The sequence below is a fragment of the Cricetulus griseus genome, chromosome 2 (genome assembly GCF_003668045.3).
Source record: "Cricetulus griseus strain 17A/GY chromosome 2, alternate assembly CriGri-PICRH-1.0, whole genome shotgun sequence".
Classification (NCBI taxonomy): Eukaryota; Metazoa; Chordata; class Mammalia; order Rodentia; family Cricetidae; genus Cricetulus; species Cricetulus griseus.
Window position 1 is genome coordinate 244,054,206 of NC_048595.1, and position 20,186 is coordinate 244,074,391.

Genomic DNA, 20,186 nt, shown 5'->3' on the forward strand with positions numbered 1-20,186 from the left:
GGGGCTTCATGCCTGCTGAACTACTGAGCTACGTCTATAACGCCTGGAAATGCTTCTTAAACTCTAGGCAGCTGGAAATGCCAGCAAGCTTGTTCTGCTGTGGCTATAGTATGGGGAATACCAGACTCTTCTAGTCCATTATAATTCACACCTTAGCTCTTCATTGGATATTTTAGCTATCTACTTTTTTATGTTTGGTTTAATTTTCTCATTTGATACTCTTTGCAATGCCCAAATGTATTTTTAGAAATTGTGGCAGCCACATAACTATCTGGGATATAGACCTTCTTTTAATGATCATCTATTGAGCATTTCTTAAGAGTCAGTGCAGTTTTAGACACAGGGAATATAAACATAAACTACATAAATTCTCTAGACAAAAAATCCTGAACTCTAGGTTTTGTAACTGATCGGATAATAATATCCTTAAATGAATTACAGAAGTGAAGCAGATCTTAAGAAAGATGAAGGTGAGTTCATTTCAGGTAGGTTGAGCTTGGGATATCTATGGAATAGCTAAGTGACACTGTTGTTTAGGCAGTCAGCATATGCCACATCAAAGTCTTCTAGAGAAATCTCACAAAACAAACAAATAAAACCCAAAAGCGTTAACTCTAGAGCAGAGATCTCGGGCTGAATCTGTACAGTCCCATCTCATAACCATCGGAAGCTTTGTGTTGTAGTCTGTGGCAGCTTTGCTGCCGGACTACAAAGGTGACTGTGTGTCATTACAACTTTGTAAAAGCAGATAGCCAGCTAGATTTGGCTCAGGGACTGTACTTTGCTGACCTCTGCCTTAGACACTAAAACAAAACTCAACAGTTTCAAATTTGGAAGCCTTGTACAAATTGATTGTTCAGCCATCTGAAAGAAATAAAGGTAATAAAAATTCTCACACTTTAGTCTCCTGACAGCATTGTTAAAGGCATTTAAACCAGTGTCTACCCCAGCATGCATATTCATTACTATCAAAGAGGTATGAAGAACCTGGCATTGCCTCGGTCAGATTTACATAGAAATGTTTTTGTAATGCGTGTACAGGCCGTTGCAGTCTTCTGCCAGTTGTGAACAACTCAGGAGCCATCTGTAACTCATGGAAACTGGACCCTGCAACCCTTCGCTTTCCTTTGAAAGGCCTTTTGCCATATGATAAGGTATGTGTTAAATCCAATGTAACTTTTAGTCTTCTAAGAATCACCATCCCATAGTGTCTAGTGTTCAATGTCAGATGCCTTTTAATAGTCTGGGAAAGTAAATATTTTAAAGAAAGATAGCTTATGGCTTACTGTATTTTATGATGTGTGCTTTGGTTTTGTCTTTGGTTTCCACTTCTTTTGCTAAGGTCTTGCTATGTAGCCTTGGCTGGCCTGGAACTCTGTGCAATAGTCTGAGCTTGTGGTGCACCCCTTCCTTTGCCTCCCGGTGCTGAGATGACAGCTGTGTACTGCCACATCTGGCTGTAGGTGCTATGTCATTCTGCTACCCCAGGTATACTCTGTGGTTTGTGGGTTTGCCTTTAGGAGTACTTAGATATAGAAAGCTCTCCTCAAGTAGAGTTCTTGTCTAAGGCTCTGCATTTAAAGAACTCAAAGATGCAGGATTTGAACTGAGGACCTACACACATTACTATTGTTCTTTTGGCATCTACCCTTTTCAAATTTGGCAATAGTGGTTAACTTGAAGAGAACGTTTGAAAACTGTATCCATTCTCTTTGGTTAGATTTATAAGTGGAAGATTCTTTTCTTTACAATGATGTTTACGACAAATGTGACTGTCTGAAGTCATGTTTCTGAGTTTAATACCAAAGCAAAGAGGGTATGTTTTTTGTAATCACTAGGGGTTTTTCTGTTAAGGAAGAACAGTCCCACTAAGTTCATTAATGAGCAGTCTTGCAGATTGCACAGACTCCATAGTCCTTAGAACTGTATCCACAAAGCTAGTTGTTGTTAGTCATGACTGTAACCCCAGAGGCAAGAGGACACTACGAGTTCCAGCCATCCAGAGCTTTATAGTAAGTTCTAGACCAGAGTGACACCCTGTCTCAAAAAAAAACAAAACAAAACCAAGCAAACAAAAAACAACTTGTGTCTACAAACCAACCCTTACTATTAAAGTTTCTGTGTAAAACTGACTGGTTATTCTGTTTTTAAGTGGCCCATGGAATTCTTTTTTTTTTTTAATTATTGAGATTTTTGTTCTTATTTTATGTATATTAGTATTTTGCAAGTGTTTCCATATGCCACATGAATGCCATGCCTGTGGAGGTCATAAGGGGGCATCAGAACTGGAGTCGTAGGTGGTTGTGAGCTGCATTTGGGTTCTAGGAATCGAACCCTGATCCTTTGGAAGAGCAGCCACTGCCCTTACCAGCTAAGCCATCCCTCCAGCCTTTCAAGGAGTCCTTAAAATGACTACCTGAAGGGATGTGGATGTCTCCTATCACTTCCGCAGATACAGCATTAGTGAAGAAAGGAGCATCAAGCCAGTATGGAGCTGCAGTGAACTGGGGGATGGAGATCCATTTGAAAAGAAAAATGTTAATTGGGGCAATAACAGTTCTTCAGTTTTACCTCACAATTCCACTTGTACAGTTTTTTTAAAGTGTATCTTAAAAATCAGTTCATAAATTACCTGCTATTCATTTCAGAATACCATCTAAGAGATCTATAAGAAAATAAAATCAAGCAGCCATTACCCACATAGTATTTGAAGTAAACTTTGCAGCGACTAGAGTAATAGCTCTGACAGCACAGACAGTTTGAGTAAAGATGCTGCATGTGCTAGAAAACCGAATCTTTCTATAAACGTTTAATAAGTATTGGCTCTATTAGAACTAGTGTATTGTAAGTCAGGTACACTAAGTGACGCAGGCATAGGCCTGCTCCTCTCATAAAACATGTGTGTTTAAGTTACTAGGGTCACAGGACCCAGAAGCTTATACTGAGGGTCTACCAAGGCTGCCAGGTGATCATTTAGAACAATAGCTGTAAACACAGATGTACCTTCATAGTAGTAGTTGTATAAACTGGATTTAGTTATAAGAAATCTTGTGTTAGATACATAGATTCTTCTGGAAAATTGTCAGTTTTACATAGAAAGGAAGCAAAAATCTTAGTGATGCTTCAATATGTCTAAAAAAATATCACCAAGGACAAAGCCTATCTAAAATGAAAATATGAACTTGACATTTTAAATAGAGACTCTAAAATGGAAAACTGTAAATGTTTTGTTTTCAGGAAAAGAGGGAAATAAAATGATCTGATTCTAGCATTGTCTTGACTTTTAACCCTTAAAAGACCCCACCCAAGGCTTTCAACCTGATTTCCAAGTGAGAGGTGGGAACACATAACCTGTAAGCACTAAATACAACTTTTTTTTTCCACACTAGATTTTGAGTACTGGGGAGGTAACAGGTGCCTTGGGAGGTTTTACTCTTAATTCCAAATAATTGGAATTCGCATTTGTTAATTTGAATCAGTAATTTCTTTTTTATTTTCTTTAAAGGATCTGTTTGAACCACAGACTGCTTTGTTGAGATATGTATTGGAACAGCCTTATTCCAGGGATATGGTCTGCAATATGCTAGGTTTAAATAAGCAGGTACTGTACTATGCTGGAAGCCAATAAAAATCTGTAGATCTGCACTGTTCCTTTCTATTTTCTTTGCTGTAGTTAACCGAGCAAAACAGTTAAGAACTCTTCGATGACCTTTTTATTATATAGCTTACTGAACAATGTTTTCTTCTATCATTTATATATTGCATTAAGAATGTTTAAATTTAAAGGGAGGTATATTTAAAGTTGGTTTGTTTTGCATTGCTTTTTTTCTATAAGGCCAGTTTCAAATTACCTTTTGCCAGAGAAACCTACACATGACTTAACCATATTTTTTTGACCTTTTTGTTGTCTGGGTGTCTTTTTATAACCCTTGATATCTTCAGAGTGGCCGCCTTGCTGACTTTTTCTTTTTCTTTCTTTCTATCTTTTTTTTTTTTTTTTTTTTTTTTTTTTTTTTGGTGTGTGTTTGTTTAGTTTTGGTGGTTTGACATGTGGGCGGGTTTGTGCTGACTCTGGGTTTCTTGAGGCTGGCCTCATAGTCACTGTTTTGTCTTTTCTTTTTTTCTTCCTTTATTTTTGTTCTGTCCTGTCTTGTCCTGCCCATCCTCCAATGCTCTAGACCTTGAACATTGCTCAGGTATGTTCACAACCTTACTGTTGTATTGTGACTAACGATACGCTGGCCGCTTTGTAGCCACTGATTCATTTAGACAATACATGTATGGTCGGGGCTTGAAATTGGCGGGACCATGCTGAGACCAAGGCCACTAAAAACCTTCTTGGGATGTGAGAGTTCTTTTTGGTGGATGGTTTTTGTTTTTGTTTTTGGTGGTTTTTTTAATATAAATATTTTTTGGTTTCTTGTTTTTAAGAAAGAGACAACACTTGGCACTCAATAAAGCCTGTCACTTTTTGATGGGATTTTCCCCCCACTCCATTTTACTGTTTTCATTTTAGGGCTAAAGTTTTAGCCTAATGGAATTTTCAGAGTTGGAAAGATTGATGGTAGCCTCCTATCTTTCCAGACTATTAAGAAAAACAAATCACAAAAACAAAAATACTGTGTTTGATTTGCCTTAAAACCAAAATAATTTTAAAAAGGAACAAAGACCATTTTCATAGAGAAATGTTGCTTTTAAAAGTTGGAGTGGTGAGCTTTAAACAGGGAAGGCTGTTTTGGAAAAATGGGGATTGACTAAGAAATGTCACATTCTTAGGTGACCCCACACCTCTTGACAAACACCCTTCTTTGTCAGTCCTTCTCTTAAGTGGGCTCCTCAGTTGAAGCCCACCTGTGGCAGGAGAAAACCACTGTGGCTACATTTGACAAGCCAAACTTTTATGCAGTCCCCGTCTGCTCCAGGACTTTGCACCTTTGACATTTTAAGCAAAATAGTGGTTCCAATTTTTGTTAACAATTTTTGAGCCCAGCATATTAAAAGAGACCAGATTTTTGATTTTAAAAAGACGCTCTTGTCTAGGCTCTGTAAAGTAGCGTTGCTGTTTGCAATACCATAGTGAAGGTTGTACCAGTGCTTCCATTGATAAAGCCCTATTTTTACGGACATACGGCTTGGCCATAAAACTTGCTCAGTGTTGAAACTGCATGCCAAACTCACGCCAGTAGTAGTACCTCCTTTATTATTTTCAGTTTTTTTCCTTCTAAAAATTTTACCAAGTTTCCTTGTTTGGAAGAGCCTTTGTACATGTGAAACTGAAACTCCTTGACCATTAAAGTACCTGACAGTTACCTCCTATAATCTGTCACAGTAACATTTTAAATACAAGTCATTAACTCTGATCCACTTTCACTTGAGCTAGAGGTAAGTATTAGCTAACTTTGCAAGAATGCTTCACACTTTGTCTTAAAACTAATTTTGCAGTGAAAGTTAAAGTCATACTTGACTCAATTTTTTTATAATTTGGTGGCTAAATGTCATTGGAGCTGCAAGTACATCCCCAGATATCTTTAGCTATCTGTGGCTCCCCCACCTCCTTTGGGGGAAGGAGGCAGCTATCCTCAAAATATAAATTGACAAAATAATTCAAAGAAGAGTATTTATGATCTGATCATTTTAATAAGAAGTTTCAACCTATAAAAAGTTTATGACTAAGACATAGATCCATTAAAAATAAAGTTTATAATGGAAATGCTGACAGAACATTATTAGTTTTGGTCCCACCATAGTGTAAACATTGTCAAAAATTCACAATTCATCAGTAATTGTTGTCCTAGGCAACTAACTCTGTAGTGAAGGATTCTACAGATGCAAGATAATATGCCGAAATGCCTTGGTATATTATTTTACATATGGAGAGTAGGGTATAAAAGGAGAACACAGGATAAATCCATATGAATAAAAAGAAACAAATCATCTTACCGCATCTTTTATCATTACAGAACTATATACCCTGTGCTGTATTTTCTTGTTCTTTCTCTAACAGTGCAATAATTAAAGCTTGTAGACTTTATGACCTGTCCATATTGCATTTTCCAGTAGGAATTGGGCTATGGTTAATCCTAAAATTGGTCACAGACAGGTCATAAATAGCCCAGTTCCACAGCCACAGCAAGGTAGAATGTTGAGCTCCAAACACATAGTAGAAAAAAAGAAATGTTGTGTTCTGTGTTTATGTCAGAGTTTCTATCTTTTTTCTTAAAATTAAAGGCATCACAAATCACTTACACTTCTTAAGCTTTTGTATGCTGTGTGTAGGCTCTCGCTACCATCTCTCTGAAAGGCCTCTGGGAGCTACTTACTAACACAGTGATCTGGTTCTGATTGGCAGCCTCCTGGGTTAGAGTAGGGCATTAATAGACTTGAGAGAGATTTACTCCTTCCAACTTGTTCTGAATAAATTACTATCTAGAATTAACTCGAGCCCTTGTAAGTAAAATTTCTGAAATGTTTAATGCAAAAGGGAGCTGTTACATAAAAAGTGTCACATGCCACTCAGTAGTGAATTTGAAAAGCAGCACTATTTACCAGTTGTCCTAGTAGTAGGACAGAAGCAGGGCATGCTGGGATTGAGGGTTAATATGGGGTCTACTACAGTTTGAAGTATTATGTAGAAAAATAATTTTAAAATACCAAATTTGAATATTCTCATTGTTGAAAAGAGGTTTAAAATAAATATGCATATAGATAAACCATAAACTAAAAGTTCAACATTTATGCCAGTCTAGCGATTTATAAATAAAATTACTAAACTACCTTTAAAATGTTCACTTGGTCCACTTTATGAGACAATCTGAGGTATAATGAAGACTTTTCATTTTAATGTACCTATTTTATAGTAATTAAAAACTAAAACAGATTAATTGTGGTGTCATACCTGTAATCCCAGTGCTCTGGAGATTGAGGCAGGAAGATTGCCTCAATTTTGAGTTCAGTCTAGACTTCACAGTGAGTACCAGGTCAGTCAGAGCTATAGCAAAACTTTGGCTTTAAAACACACACACACACACACACACACACCCACACACACACACACACACACACACACACACACACACACACACACACCCCACACACACACACACAAAAAGCAGAAAACTAAAGCCTATTTATTTCTGCTTTGTGTTTTGACATAGGGTCTTGCTTAGGTACCTTTTGCTGACCTGGAACACTCTGCATACAACAGGCTGTCTTTACCACATTCACACAGCCTTGCCCTTATCAGTTGTGCTGCCCTAACACCTGAATGCTAGCCTGGCACAAAAGTTTCTTAAAAGTAGACGTATAGGTTATTTAATTTCTCAGGCCTTTTTTTTTTTTTTTTTGATACTGTCAAATTGGCAAATAAAGCAATATGGTTAATCCCCACCTTTACATTAGTTTTAAGGAAAGTACTTGACTTTATCCAAAATAACTACTCTAATACATATTTTTTTTTCTTCTGTCAGATGGCAGGGCCTGAGGTGGCAGAAAGATTCCAGGGGATTTGATTCTTAACTGAAAACCTGGGGAGTAAACATGAGACATGCCCCGTGCTAAAAGAGCATCAGCTTTAACTGTGAATTTCCCAATTGCTTTTATTTTGTCAAAATTCTAATATTTTTGGCATTCCTCTTTAAACCATCAACTGTGTGACCATCACAACATGTCTGAAAACTTGTAGGTAAATATCCAGTCTTAAACAAATAGCTAATACAAGAAAGGGAAACTCCAGAGTGGCTCAGGTGCTCGATGCCAATTTTATTTAGTCTGTTCCTTTTTTCCTGAAGTAGATTGATGGGAGACCACCTTGGAGGGAGGAATAGTTGACAAATTGGCTACTCTCCAAAGTATAAGCAAATTCTCCTTACTAGTAAAACAAATTCCTACTGGAAATCCTGGCTTTCCTTCTTTTCACAAATTTTTCTGACTCTTGTAAACTTTGAATGATCTCGTTCTAAATTCGTGTTGTCTGACACATTTCCTAGGTTGTTGGTGGTTGGCAGAACTAGTGAATTTCAAGCCCTGTACACAGTAGTTGCATGCTGACTTGAGAACTAGTTTGTAGTGTTGTCTGTTGCACTCTGCTCTGCTTCATACTGATAACTACATCTGGAGGAGAAGTTCTGGAGTCTCAACTGGTGGTGTTACTATTGCTCTTTGTAAACCTGTAATGTGGTTGAACTGTGATCATGGCCTTGTGTTTTTGGAAAAATACAATATGAACCAACCATCGATGCTTACTGTTTGGGGTAGATGTTTGTTGTATTTGCATGCATGGAGAAAGTGCAGCCGCATTGGAGCTTTACGATGCGGGGCTGACAAAGCATGCAGGAGGGAACACAGTGCATTGTTTGGTTTCTTTTCAAATTTGTCCCCATTATGCATTTTTCTATAAATCCAAGAGATCATATCCCTTTTTCATGGCAAAAGACATGCATAATTAAATCTAAAGTATAGGGAAAATCATCTATATTTTAGTAATTGTGTTCATTAGAAAGGCTTTCAACTGCCTGCTACTACATAATACAACATTTATAAAGAAAAAATAAAGTTGCTTTTAAAATATGGCTTAATTCTTCTGGTAAAAGTACCTTTTAAATCACTTTTAAAAGCACAAATCTTTTTGCCTCTAGAAAGGGAAGTTGCATTTTCATTGTTAGTGTTAAAATCAGCTCTTTTTCTTGTTTTAGATTTGAAAGTGGTCTAATTTAAAATTAAAGCTGCATTATGTTTGGCTTTCAAAGAAAGCAAGAGCAGAGGTTAACTCAGAGATCAGTTTCTTTCTGGTTATAAAAGAAATTTCCATTTAATACCAGGATTATTGCTACACGGCTGGTTTACTTCTGTAAGCGATGGAACTGTTAACTTGGAGTTGTCACTTTAAAACCCACAGGTTTATGTATTGCTTCATTTGCTTTTTCTAAATATTTAATCTCTGGAAATTTAGGCCTTTAATTTTTTCAAGTTAGATTGCAAAAATGATGGTATCTCCTATCATGTCCACTTTAATCTGTTATATTAACAAAGTGGTAGCTGTGCTTTGATGGCCTTTTGTCAAATTGAAATAATTCTGTAGTCAAAATCAAAATTAATTGGCAGCAGGAGACATGAAAAATGTGTGCCATGAAACTCATCCTGTGTGGTAAGATGACATGATGCAGCTTTAATAGACTAGCTCTAACCTTAACGTCAACTCCATTCCGTGCTTCTCAGCCTCTCGTTACAATGAATGCCCATTGACTGGTGGCTTCTGAAACTAACCAGGAGGCTTTTGGAATACTGTCTTTAATCTCTGCCCTACAGCACAAGCAGCGCTGCCCTGTGCTGGAGGACCAGTTGGTGGACCTGGTGGTGTATGCCATGGAGAGGTCTGAGACCGAGGAGAAGTTTGACGATGGGGGAACAAGCCAGCTCCTGTGGCAGCATCTCTCCAGTCAGCTCATTTTCTTTGTGCTTTTCCAGTTTGCCAGTTTTCCACACATGGTCCTTTCCCTCCATCAGAAGGTATGTACCAAAGCGCACTTTGCTCAGAGCCACTTCGCCTGCTGATTGCCTTAGACTGCTTTGAGCACCGCCAGTATCCTGGCTTCAGATGGGGCGGAGATCAGGGCCTGGATGTTGGTTTTGTTTAGCTTCCTTTTTTTTAAAAAAAAAAAGGCAGGGTCTCACGTGTTGCCTGATTGGTCTAGAACTTGCTATGTAGACCAGATTGACTTGAAACTCACAGGCCCACCTGCCTCTGTCTCCCAAGTGCTGGGTTGAAGGCTTGAACTCCTATGCCTGGTTTCTGTTTAGAACTTTTTTGGTTTCTTAACTTTTCAGTTTTCTTTCTAACTATAAAAACTGATTTGTCATTCATTCTACATAGTCACAATGCTAGGACCAGATGATACAAAATGAAAAGACACTATAGTACCACCAAGGAGTCCTACAATAGAGGGGAATATATGTGTATACACACACACACACACACACAACCTTATTATAATAGTTGTTACCCTGTGTCCTAGTTAGGTGCCTATTGCTGTGATAAAAACACCACAATCAAAAGCAACGTGGGAAGGAAAGGGTTTATTTCATCTTACAGTTTATGGTCTGCCATGAAGGGAACTCAAATCAGGAAACTGTAGCTAGAAACGGATGCAGAGTCTATGGATGTATGCAACTTACAGGTTTGCTTTCCGTGGCTTTCCCAGCCTGTTATCTTACACAGCTGAGGACCATTTGCCCAGGGTGATAGTACATTCCATATCAATCATTAATGAAGACAGCATCCCAGAGTTACCTGCGGGCATTTTGTCAAATAATGGAGGTGTTTTGTCAGTTGAAAATTCCCCTTCCCAGATAACTCTGGCTTATGTCAAATTGACAGCCAGCACACCATGAAAACATCTTTCCCTACTGTGTGTCACACAGGGTATAGTCCCTAAATGAAGACAGCATAACTAGCTTTAATGCTTCAAAGAGGAATAGAAGTTTCCCAAGAGAAAAACATAGCAAAGTACTTTCCTAACCATACTATTTTGAAGCTGTGTGTGCATTTGTACTTTAACGTTTTTTTTACAGTTAGCAGGGCGAGGACTGATAAAAGGCAGAGACCATCTGATGTGGGTTCTGCTCCAGTTCATCTCTGGAAGTATTCAGAAAAATGCACTTGCTGATTTTCTTCCTGTCATGAAGCTCTTTGATCTGCTGTATCCAGAAAAGGAAGTAAGTTTACTGAGCACTTAACAGAGAGATTAAGCTTAGCCAATTGATGTGTATTTGTGGAAAGCCAACTGGGTCACCAGGACTTTGTTTCCCAGTTCTGTGGCTCACTCTGATCAGTGGTCTGGGCAGTCTCTTGATAGTTGTTTACTTGCATGTAAAATAAAAGAAATTGAACAACGTTATTTCTGACATCTGTCCCAAATCACATTTTGAGTGTCTGGTGTAGAAAGCCCTTCCTGTGCATTCTAAGATTCTGTATACTTTTAAAATGCCATAATCTCCTTTTAATCTACACATGTCACTGAATGGTAAGGTCTGTATGGTTGGTGTCTAGTGTTTGTTGTTGGCTAGGTCTCAGGTTTCGCTAACCCAGTTTTCTGTCAGAGTGCTTGAGGAAGGCATGGTTTATTTTGATGGTTGCCATGTCGTAGAAGCACTTACTGGAAATTTTAAACAGAAAGTAGAATAAACATTTATGTACCTGTCACCTAGGGAAGCTCCTGTATCATCATGCCGCTTTCTTTTATTGGTTTTGTTGTTGTTGTTAATGCTGGCTAATTTTAATTTTAAAGCAGATTCCAGCTATCTGTATTATTTTCAGTATCCAGCATATCTTGGTTTTGTTTTTGGTTATTTTGTTGTTTGTTTTTTGAGGTAGAGTCTCACTATATAATCTGGACCTTGCTGTGTGTTCCAGGCAGTCCTCAACTTCACGATTTTCATATTTTCCTAGTATTTCATTGTCTTCAAGATTTTATTTTACTTTTTTGATCACATGTTTCTGGGGGCTGGGGGAGTCATGTACATATGAATTCACATAACTGCAGGAGCCCAAAGAAAGCATCAGATCCCCTGAAGCTTAATATTGGTAGTTTTAAGTTGCCAGTATGGGTGCTGGGAACCCACCTAATTGGGCCCCTTCATGAGCAGTAAGCACCCTTAATCTCTGAGCCATCTCTTCTGCTCTCACCCCCTTTTTTAATCCTCAAAAATAATTTCTTTTATATCTTTGTTGGGGTGGGGGCCACACATGCCACAACTCACATGTAGAAGTTTAGGACTATCTGTTGGAATCAGTTTTATCCCTTCCACCACATAGATCTCAGGGATCCACTCAGGTTGTCGGGCTTGGTGGCAGGTGTCTTTACCAACTGAGACATTGTTTTGATAGTCATTGAAATTGTGTATTTGTTTTGTTTTGTTGTGAAATAGTCTCTATATGGCTCAGGCTATAGTCATTGCTTTGGCCTGCTTCATCTACCTAAGTGCTAGGATTTCAGGATTGTGTGACTATGCTTATCTTTTTTTTAAATTTTATATCTTGGGAAATATTCTTTGAGGAGATTAAGGGATTAAATGATGGGGACTAAGTAGCAGTTGGACAGGAAAAAGACTTAGTGTGCTATTTATTACACAAGTAGAGTGTCTATCCCTAGCTATTGTATGCTGTATGTCAGAAGCTGCAAGAAGGTGTGTGAGGATTTTTCCACAAAGAAGTAATAAATTTTGGAGGAGTATGTGTGTTTAACCTGATTACACAATGTGTACATTATGTGATACCACATTAACATGTATAATTGTGTGTTTTTGTGTGTGTTAAAAATTAAAACGCATTTGTGAAATTTTATTTTTGATATATTTAATCTCGATTTGTTATGACTTGGGGATTTATTTTTTTTCAGAATTAAAATTTAAGCAACTTTTGTTCAATAGTTCTGTGATAGGAAAAGCTTAGTTAAGCATCTTTTATTTTTGATTGACAAGTAGAAACATACCAACTAGACCATCTTTTTAGAATTCTTATGCTGTAAGGTCTCATTGTAATGCTGAATAGTCAAAGAGGTATTGGGGCTAAACTAAGATAGGCACTTTGAAGAGTTATACTGTAAAGGATTCTAAGATACATGTGACCATTAATTCTCATTCATATGGAAGCTAATTACTATTTTCCAGTGCATTCCAGTTCCTGATATTAACAAACCCCAATCAACGCATGCCTTTGCAATGACTTGTATTTGGATTCATCTTAATAGAAAAGCTCAAAATGACGACTCCAATCTCCAGATCCCAATACCCCATTCCCTGAAGCTTCATCATGAGTAAGTTATCTGTTACTTGCAGCTTCATTTCCTTTTTTCATTAACAGAGGCTTGTAGACAAGTATTGATTCCAGTATGCATGTGACGTTGATATCTCCTCACACCACCCAGAAGGCTGATACTTAGTATGTATGCCACAGTAAAGAAATTGGCCAACCTATGACAACAGCTTCTCCACTGCTGTACTGAAGAAGCCTGTGCAAGGCATGGCCGATCTAAGCAACTTGACTGTAGAGTTCTACCCTGCCCCTCTAGAGTGCTATGACCCACTGGGTTCTGTTCGTGTGGAGGAATTTTCCCAACTCTGTCTTGAGCTCCGGAATATAGTCTTTGCCAAAAGGCAGCCTCAGACAATAGTCTTTGGTACAGGCATCTGCCTTGAATGTCGTAGGCTCTGTATTTATAACACAGAGATCAGACTTTGCCAGTATTGGCAATAAATAGGAAAGGATTGCGTATGGATACTGAGAATTGAAAGTCTAGAGGTTGGACTTTCATTATGGAGTCCCAGAACACATGGCTTCAGACATTGTGTGATGCATTGGAAACCAGAGTGTTCAGGGTATGCACAACATAGGGACTAACATGACTTGAAGTATAAATGGAGCATAGTATAGTTGTTTTCTGGAATCAGAAAGGCTATTTTGCATTTCTAACTGTGCCTCTGTCAAAACAGGGTCACCACTGGCTTGCAGTTTCAAACATATGGTCAGTCTAGGAACCTGGATGTTTTTCCTTCGTGTCCTCAGTCATTAATCTCAGTTTTAGGTTCACAGTCAAGGTGTCCTGTGACCCCATGTATTAAGATCAAGGACATTAAGTCTCAAGGCTTGCCAGTATCAAAATGAACTGAAGTCATTCATGGCATTGTCTTCCCCAATTAACAGCTTAGTGGATTGTATGTACAGAATTGTTAAACTGGAATCAGCAGTATAGACCTGATCTCCTTTGAAGACATTATTGGAGATACACAGGAGATTGCATCCCAAGATGCTCATATAGGAGGTGCTGGGTACCCCTTGAAGGTGACTGAAGCCCAAGTCCTTGCCTAGAGACTTGACTGACCCAAGACCTGGTTGTTAACTTTTTGGTTGTAAGTTCTGTCCTTATTTGCTAAGAGTGTAGCCACATCTGCTATTTCATTGTATCAGGTAGCATTAAGAAAATTTTTATTAGTCTGTATTTCATTGGTCTTTTTTAATAAACCAAGTCCCCCTTTTCTCACACACACAAAAAAGCAATTGGCCAAGGCAGTGTCAGAAAACAACCTGGAGAGTCTGGCTATATGGCGAGGTATTTTTCTGTTCTTCAAGACTGACCTTTGTATGTGTTACACTTTAAAATTGTAACTTATATTATCTTTTATCAACATAAAAATATTTTCAAAGTGCTCGTGATTTGAACATGGTCCGATTTAGGCATCTTTCCCTACCTGGGATGGCCAAGGTGGGTGAGCTGATGTGGCCGGCATGCTCCCTCATTGTCTTCCAAAGTTGTGCTGACTCGAGGAAATGCCCTGCTTAGACGGGTTTGTGCTTCGGTCAAGAGGTGTTAGGAATGGCTGAACTCCCTTCTCAGGACTGCCAGGTCTCTTTATAGGAGTCTGTGCCTGCTCAGATCCATGTTTCATTGGCTTTTATTTTATGGAATGCCCATGATCAGTCTTTTCACAGTGAAATCAATAATAAATTTACATGTTATATTTAAGCAGATAATGAAATAGAATAGAAATCTTTTTCATTAATTTGTGAGTTATTTCTTTATTCTCTAAAATTTCACCTAATATAGTGCATTATGTGTAATGTCTTGACAAATATCCATTAATTGTTAATTTAGGACAAAGTTTCATCTGCAATATTAGCCAAACTTTAACATGCAAAATCATTCTTTATCTCACCAGAAACTGTAGTATATGTAAGAATGAAAACAGTAATGGTAACTTCATGGATGTTATTTGTGTTTTTCTATTTAATAAATGTGATATTTTCTAGGTTCCTACAACAGAGTCTGAGAAATAAAAGTTTACAGATGAATGACTACAAGATTGCCCTGTTGTGTAATGCATATTCCACAAATTCAGAGTGTTTTACACTACCTATGGGGGCGCTAGTAGAAACTATCTATGGAAATGGAATTATGAGAGTACCTCTCCCCGGAACAAGCTGCTTGGCTTCAGCATCTATAACCCCCTTACCAATGAACCTCCTGGATTCACTGACAGTTCATGCCAAGATGAGGTATGTTCTTTTTAATTTTTTGGTTTTTAGTATTTGGGAATTGATAAAAATCTGGTATTAACCTTTTTTAATTATAGGTGGGTATGTGTACATATATGTGTATGATCGATGCATTTAAGAAATAATTTCTTCACAAAAATGAGTGTTGTTAGCTACAGAAATTATAGACTATACAGAGAGTATAGTCTATGCTAAATAGCCTTTTCATAAGTGATGAGCATGGAGAACATTTTTCCATCTTTTTTTTCAATAAGTAAATTTGTGATTTTATTATGTGTTGTTCTAATATCCGTGCTGTTTGTCTTATTTTTTCCTATAATAAACACCTTTTCACATGATTTCCCCGCAAACACTTGGATTGCTACAAGCAAGTTTCTTATGAGGCTATAAGTAGCCACTCTAAGTTGATGGGCTTTGAGGTTTTGGCAGCATCATCTTATCAAGAAGATGTGTGGATGGAAATGCCCTTATAACAGTCATTGTACCGGCTATAGCTACATTTGCTTTCAGTTGTCTTACATTTTTTTTGTTAAACAGTTTTCTGAAAGGACAGTTGCTGAGTTCTGGAATCTTTAATTTTTTTTTCTTTATTTGTTTATTTTTATTTTGTTTATTTTAGGCTTGTTAATTTTTGGTTTTTTTGAGACAGGATTTCTCTGTGGCTTTGGAGGCTGGCTTGGAACTCGCTCAGTAGACAGGCTGGCCTCAAACTCCCAGAGATAAGCCTGCCTCAGCCTCCTGAGTGCTTCGATTAAAAGCATACCACCACCGCCCAGCTGAGTCCTAGAATTTAAAATGTTAGGCTTTTACCTTATTGAGTTATACACAGAGGCACTTTTAGAGCTGTGTTTGTTTCCTGGAAACAAAGGCAGGACAGAGGCGGAAAAGCTTCTGTTGAAACTAGAACTCAAGTTCTAGTTTCAGAGTAGCCAGGCTGGGACTGTAGTGAAGCCTGGCACAACATGGTGAGAAGCAGGAGTTAGTGCACACAAAAGCAGGGGTGTGTGGAGGTGAGCAATGGGGTTCCATTTGAGCTACAGCTTAGCAAACATGGGTAGTAAAATGCTGCCTAGTCTAGGTTTTCAAAATGTTTTTTTGTTTGCTTTGTTTTGTTTTGTTTTTTGAGAAGGACTAGGCAATCCAGAAATGTCTTTTCTCTCAGTTTTCGAGTATTGGTGCAAACCTAAGACAATACTATATAGGCCAAAGAAAACATGTCTGTATGGCAGCTCTACAAAAGCCGTGCTTTTTTCTCTCATATGATAAACATTGTAAAAGACCATATGTTGTAGTACTTGTGCATGTGACAAATTGGAGCGAAGCCCTGCTAGAATCAAGCACTTGGGTCTTTGCAATAATTTATTAAATAATTTGGTGATAAATGTTTTATTATTCCTCAGCAATGCTTAGTTGCCTATTTGAGAGGAGAAACAGACTAAAGGTGCCCAAGCATGCTCTTAGGTCTTGTATGGAGAGGTTGCTCTTCCAGAGAAGAGGGATCCCTCTGCATTTTGAACCAACTACACCCCTAGCCCTAAAGCACCAGAGAAACCATAGTTCATTTCCAGTAGTTCAGGCCATCATTACCAAGTGTCCAGCACAGCTTAGACATGTTAAGTGAGCTAAGTCCATTGGAACCATTTCATTTCAGATTTATAAGTTTATTTATAAATTGTTGATGACTAGAATGCCCTGTGTTTATGTAGACACATTTTTTTTTATTTTGTGCTTTTTTTCCTCTTCAGCCTTATACACAGCATTGCAACCAGAGTGATAAAACTTGCTCATGCAAAATCCAGTGTCGCCTTAGCCCCAGCTCTGGTGGAGACTTACAGTCGCTTACTGGTCTACATGGAAATAGAGTCTTTGGGCATCAAAGGATTTATCAGTAAGACAAGCTTCACTGCTGTTTCTGATGACTAACATGTTCATTAATTTAAGGAGTACTCTTTAGGTGCTCTCAGAGGATGCAGCAGGCATGAGGCCCACTGCTGAGGACAGACAGGGGACAGGGAGTAAAGCAAGCAACTGAGAGAGATGCACTGTGACAGACAGTGTGTGATAGAGAAGAAAGCAAAATGTGCGACAGGAGAGCTTCTTAATGTCTGTGGGGAAAGAAGCTTGTTTGGAAGTAGCATGGCAGGAAAACGACAGTAAGCTAGGTGCTCAGGTGGGCTGCTCAGCTTAACGTCCTCTCCCATGCAAATGAATTCTTAGAGGCCGAAGTGCTGGGTGAGGCTAGTGCTAAGGCTGGCTGGCAGTAGAGAAGGACTTTCGGACACTGCAGAAGACAGTGCTAGCTAGTGGTTAGCAGTTCTACATAATAGGTGCTCTCTAACTGGAAACATCTTTGTGATTCATTTCACCAATAGCCTGAATTTTAACCATAGTCACTCTTTTTCTCTTAGATGTGAATCCACCTTTCTTTGGATGGAAGAAAGAATGAACAAGGAAAGACGTTAGCTTTTTTGTTCTGGTTTGCTTTTTGGCTTTTTTTGAGACAGTATCTCCTACATAGTCCAGTACAAGCTGGCGTCTCACTTTTTATGTTGGTGAACCTGGCTCCGAACTCTTGATTCTTGCCTCTACCTCCCAAGTGCTAGGATTAAAGGTAGCTGCTACCACACCTTGCCTTTTTTTTTTTTTTAATTAAAAATTGAATCTGGCTAGGTAGTGGTGGCACATACATCCTGCCAGCACTTGGGAGGCAGAGGTAGGTGCATCTCTGAGTTCAAGGTCAGCCTGGTCTACATAGTGAGTTCTAGGACAGTCAGAGGTACACAGAGAAACCCTGTCTCAAAAACAAAAAAAACAAAAAAACAAAAGTGACTGTTATAATTGTGCTAATTGCAATGGTGTACACCTGTAGTCTCTGCTGAGGAGGTTAAAGCAGGAAAATTACTTGAGTGTAAGAGTTCACTGCCAGCCTAGGTAATGGAACCCTTGGGTTTAATTTCCAGCACTATAAAAAAGAGAGAAAGGAATGTCTCTCATACTCAAAATTCATAAATCTTGACTATGGAAATATTGTAAAAGATAACTGAGAAGCAAGGCAAGTTGGCAGTTTGATGGGCTTTTATTCTTTTGTTTGGTTTTGTTTTTTGTGTGTGGTTGCTTTCATTTAATTTTCCCATCTTAACTTGAGCCTGACTTATCAAACTCTAGAAAGGAAAGATAAATTCAATGTGTATGTAGGCTCTGATTTTTTCACCCCTACAAGTAGAACTGTGTATGTACTTGCGTGTATATGTTATTATAGTTACATTTTTGTATATATCCTGAGTGTGATATTCTTCAAATATCCAAGTTTGTCCCTTTTAGTAACTGGTGCCTGGAATTCTTCTTTCTCCAGGTCAGCTCTTGCCTACTGTCTTCAAGTCGAACGCCTGGGGCATTCTGCACACCCTTCTGGAGATGTTCAGCTACCGCATGCACCACATTCAGCCTCATTACAGGGTGCAGCTCCTCAGCCATCTCCACACGCTGGCTGCAGTTGCACAAACCAACCAGAACCAGCTCCATCTGTGGTGAGTGCTACAGACTGCCCTTCCTCGGGTTTGGTACGCTTGTGCTTTCAAGTGGGGGACTTAATCCCCCACCCTCTTTTTTTTCTTATTTGTTGTAAAATTAAAATTCTGTTTCTAAGATACTATAATTCTAACACAGTAGTGGAATCCAAGTTTTTAATAGAAGTTGTATTTAAATACACTTCAAGTCATGGTTAAAGTGTCATTTTAATTTTGATATAAATGAAAATATGTTTCAGATGGGGGAGGTAACACAGGGTCTTGTGTATTGTAAGGTGACCTTGAATTCATTTTTGTAGCCAAGGCAAGATTTAAATTCCTGATCCTCCTGCCAGTGCTTCCTAAATGCTGACCTTGCAAGTGTGTGCTACTTACCCAGTAAAAATACAATTACTGACGTGTTGTTTGTCTCGGAGGGTTTTCATCTAGTCTATAAGCTCTTTCTTGTCGCATGTGTAAAAGGTCAGCTACTTCTGATTGTAAAATTTAGCATCAAACAGGGAGGTTTTTTTATGTCAAAGAAAGGTAATGTATAATCTTTGTGTCCTTTCAGTTTAATAATTCTACAATTGGATCTAACTGCATAAATGTGAACTGTGCTTTCTTGCTGCTTTCAGTGTGGAGAGCACTGCGCTGAGGCTCATCACAGCTCTAGGGAGCTCGGAGGTCCAACCGCAGTTCACACGTTTCCTCAGTGATCCCAAAACGGTGCTGTCAGCAGAATCTGAAGAACTGAACCGAGCCTTGATCCTCACCTTAGCCAGAGCAACTCATGTCACAGGTAGAGACCATGATCCTGACCTTAGCCAGGGCAACCATGTCACAGGTAGAGACTGTGAGAGCCACATTAGCAGATGAAGTGTCTTGCTCCTCTCAGGCCACAGTGGCAGACTGTACTCAGGAGGTGCCCGTTCTGCCATCTCCATATGATCAGTTAATAATGGAAGCTCAGGGCACCACCATTCTAACTAAGGGTTTTGTTTCATAACTGCTTTCAAACTAATTTGAAATTCCCAAAGATTTTCTTTTTATAGATTTCTATCTATCCATAAAGTCTATTAGTCATTAAAATGGAGAAATTTTAAAAAATAATTCATTTAAAAATACTATAGCATGTGACGTTAGCATAAGTAACATTTATGGGAAAAAAAAGTATTTTCTGCAACAAAACTTTAATGGGAAGTGGTGCTTTTGTTTTGATGTTTCATTGCCCTTCCATACGTGGTGAAAGGAACATAGGTGTCTTCTCCAGTCTGCTTCTGGTAGCAGAAGTATTATCTATTTATGTTGACACTGCTTTGGTTAAAGTGAGAGGCCCTTGTTTTCAGGCACCAAAACCAGACCTCTACTTCCTCAGTTCCATTGTTTTGACCCAGTAAAGATCATATTAAAAGTAAAGAGGAATCAAAAGTCCTTTGTTGTCTCTTCACTAATTGTGCTCATGTTTTTTAATAAAAAATACCTAAGTCCCTCCTGGTTATTTTCAGGGTAAGCGAGTTTAGGTCCTGAGTTACCACAGGTAAATAACAATGACTGTAGTGCACTGAAACACCTCCGAGTACGTGGCTACTTTCTGCTTTCTTGGCATTTTGTATTTGTGGTCACAGAGATCT

General features: G+C 38.5%; 1 protein-coding gene across 2 annotated transcripts in view; it reads left to right on the forward strand.

The window, feature by feature from the left end:
* Positions 1 to 20,186, forward strand: part of Med23 (mediator complex subunit 23) — a 43,223-nt gene that overhangs the window by 7,904 nt on the left and 15,133 nt on the right. The window contains exons 9-18 of one of the 2 annotated variants that reach the window (XM_027402910.2): positions 1,042 to 1,154; positions 3,506 to 3,601; positions 4,179 to 4,196; positions 9,304 to 9,504; positions 10,567 to 10,710; positions 12,664 to 12,809; positions 14,801 to 15,046; positions 16,792 to 16,934; positions 18,399 to 18,573; positions 19,191 to 19,354. In XM_027402910.2, the coding sequence (XP_027258711.1) occupies positions 1,042 to 1,154; positions 3,506 to 3,601; positions 4,179 to 4,196; positions 9,304 to 9,504; positions 10,567 to 10,710; positions 12,664 to 12,809; positions 14,801 to 15,046; positions 16,792 to 16,934; positions 18,399 to 18,573; positions 19,191 to 19,354 (1,446 nt within the window). The remainder of the gene's footprint in view (positions 1 to 1,041; positions 1,155 to 3,505; positions 3,602 to 4,178; positions 4,197 to 9,303; positions 9,505 to 10,566; positions 10,711 to 12,663; positions 12,810 to 14,800; positions 15,047 to 16,791; positions 16,935 to 18,398; positions 18,574 to 19,190; positions 19,355 to 20,186) is intronic. The other variant, XM_027402911.2, reaches the window with a different exon arrangement.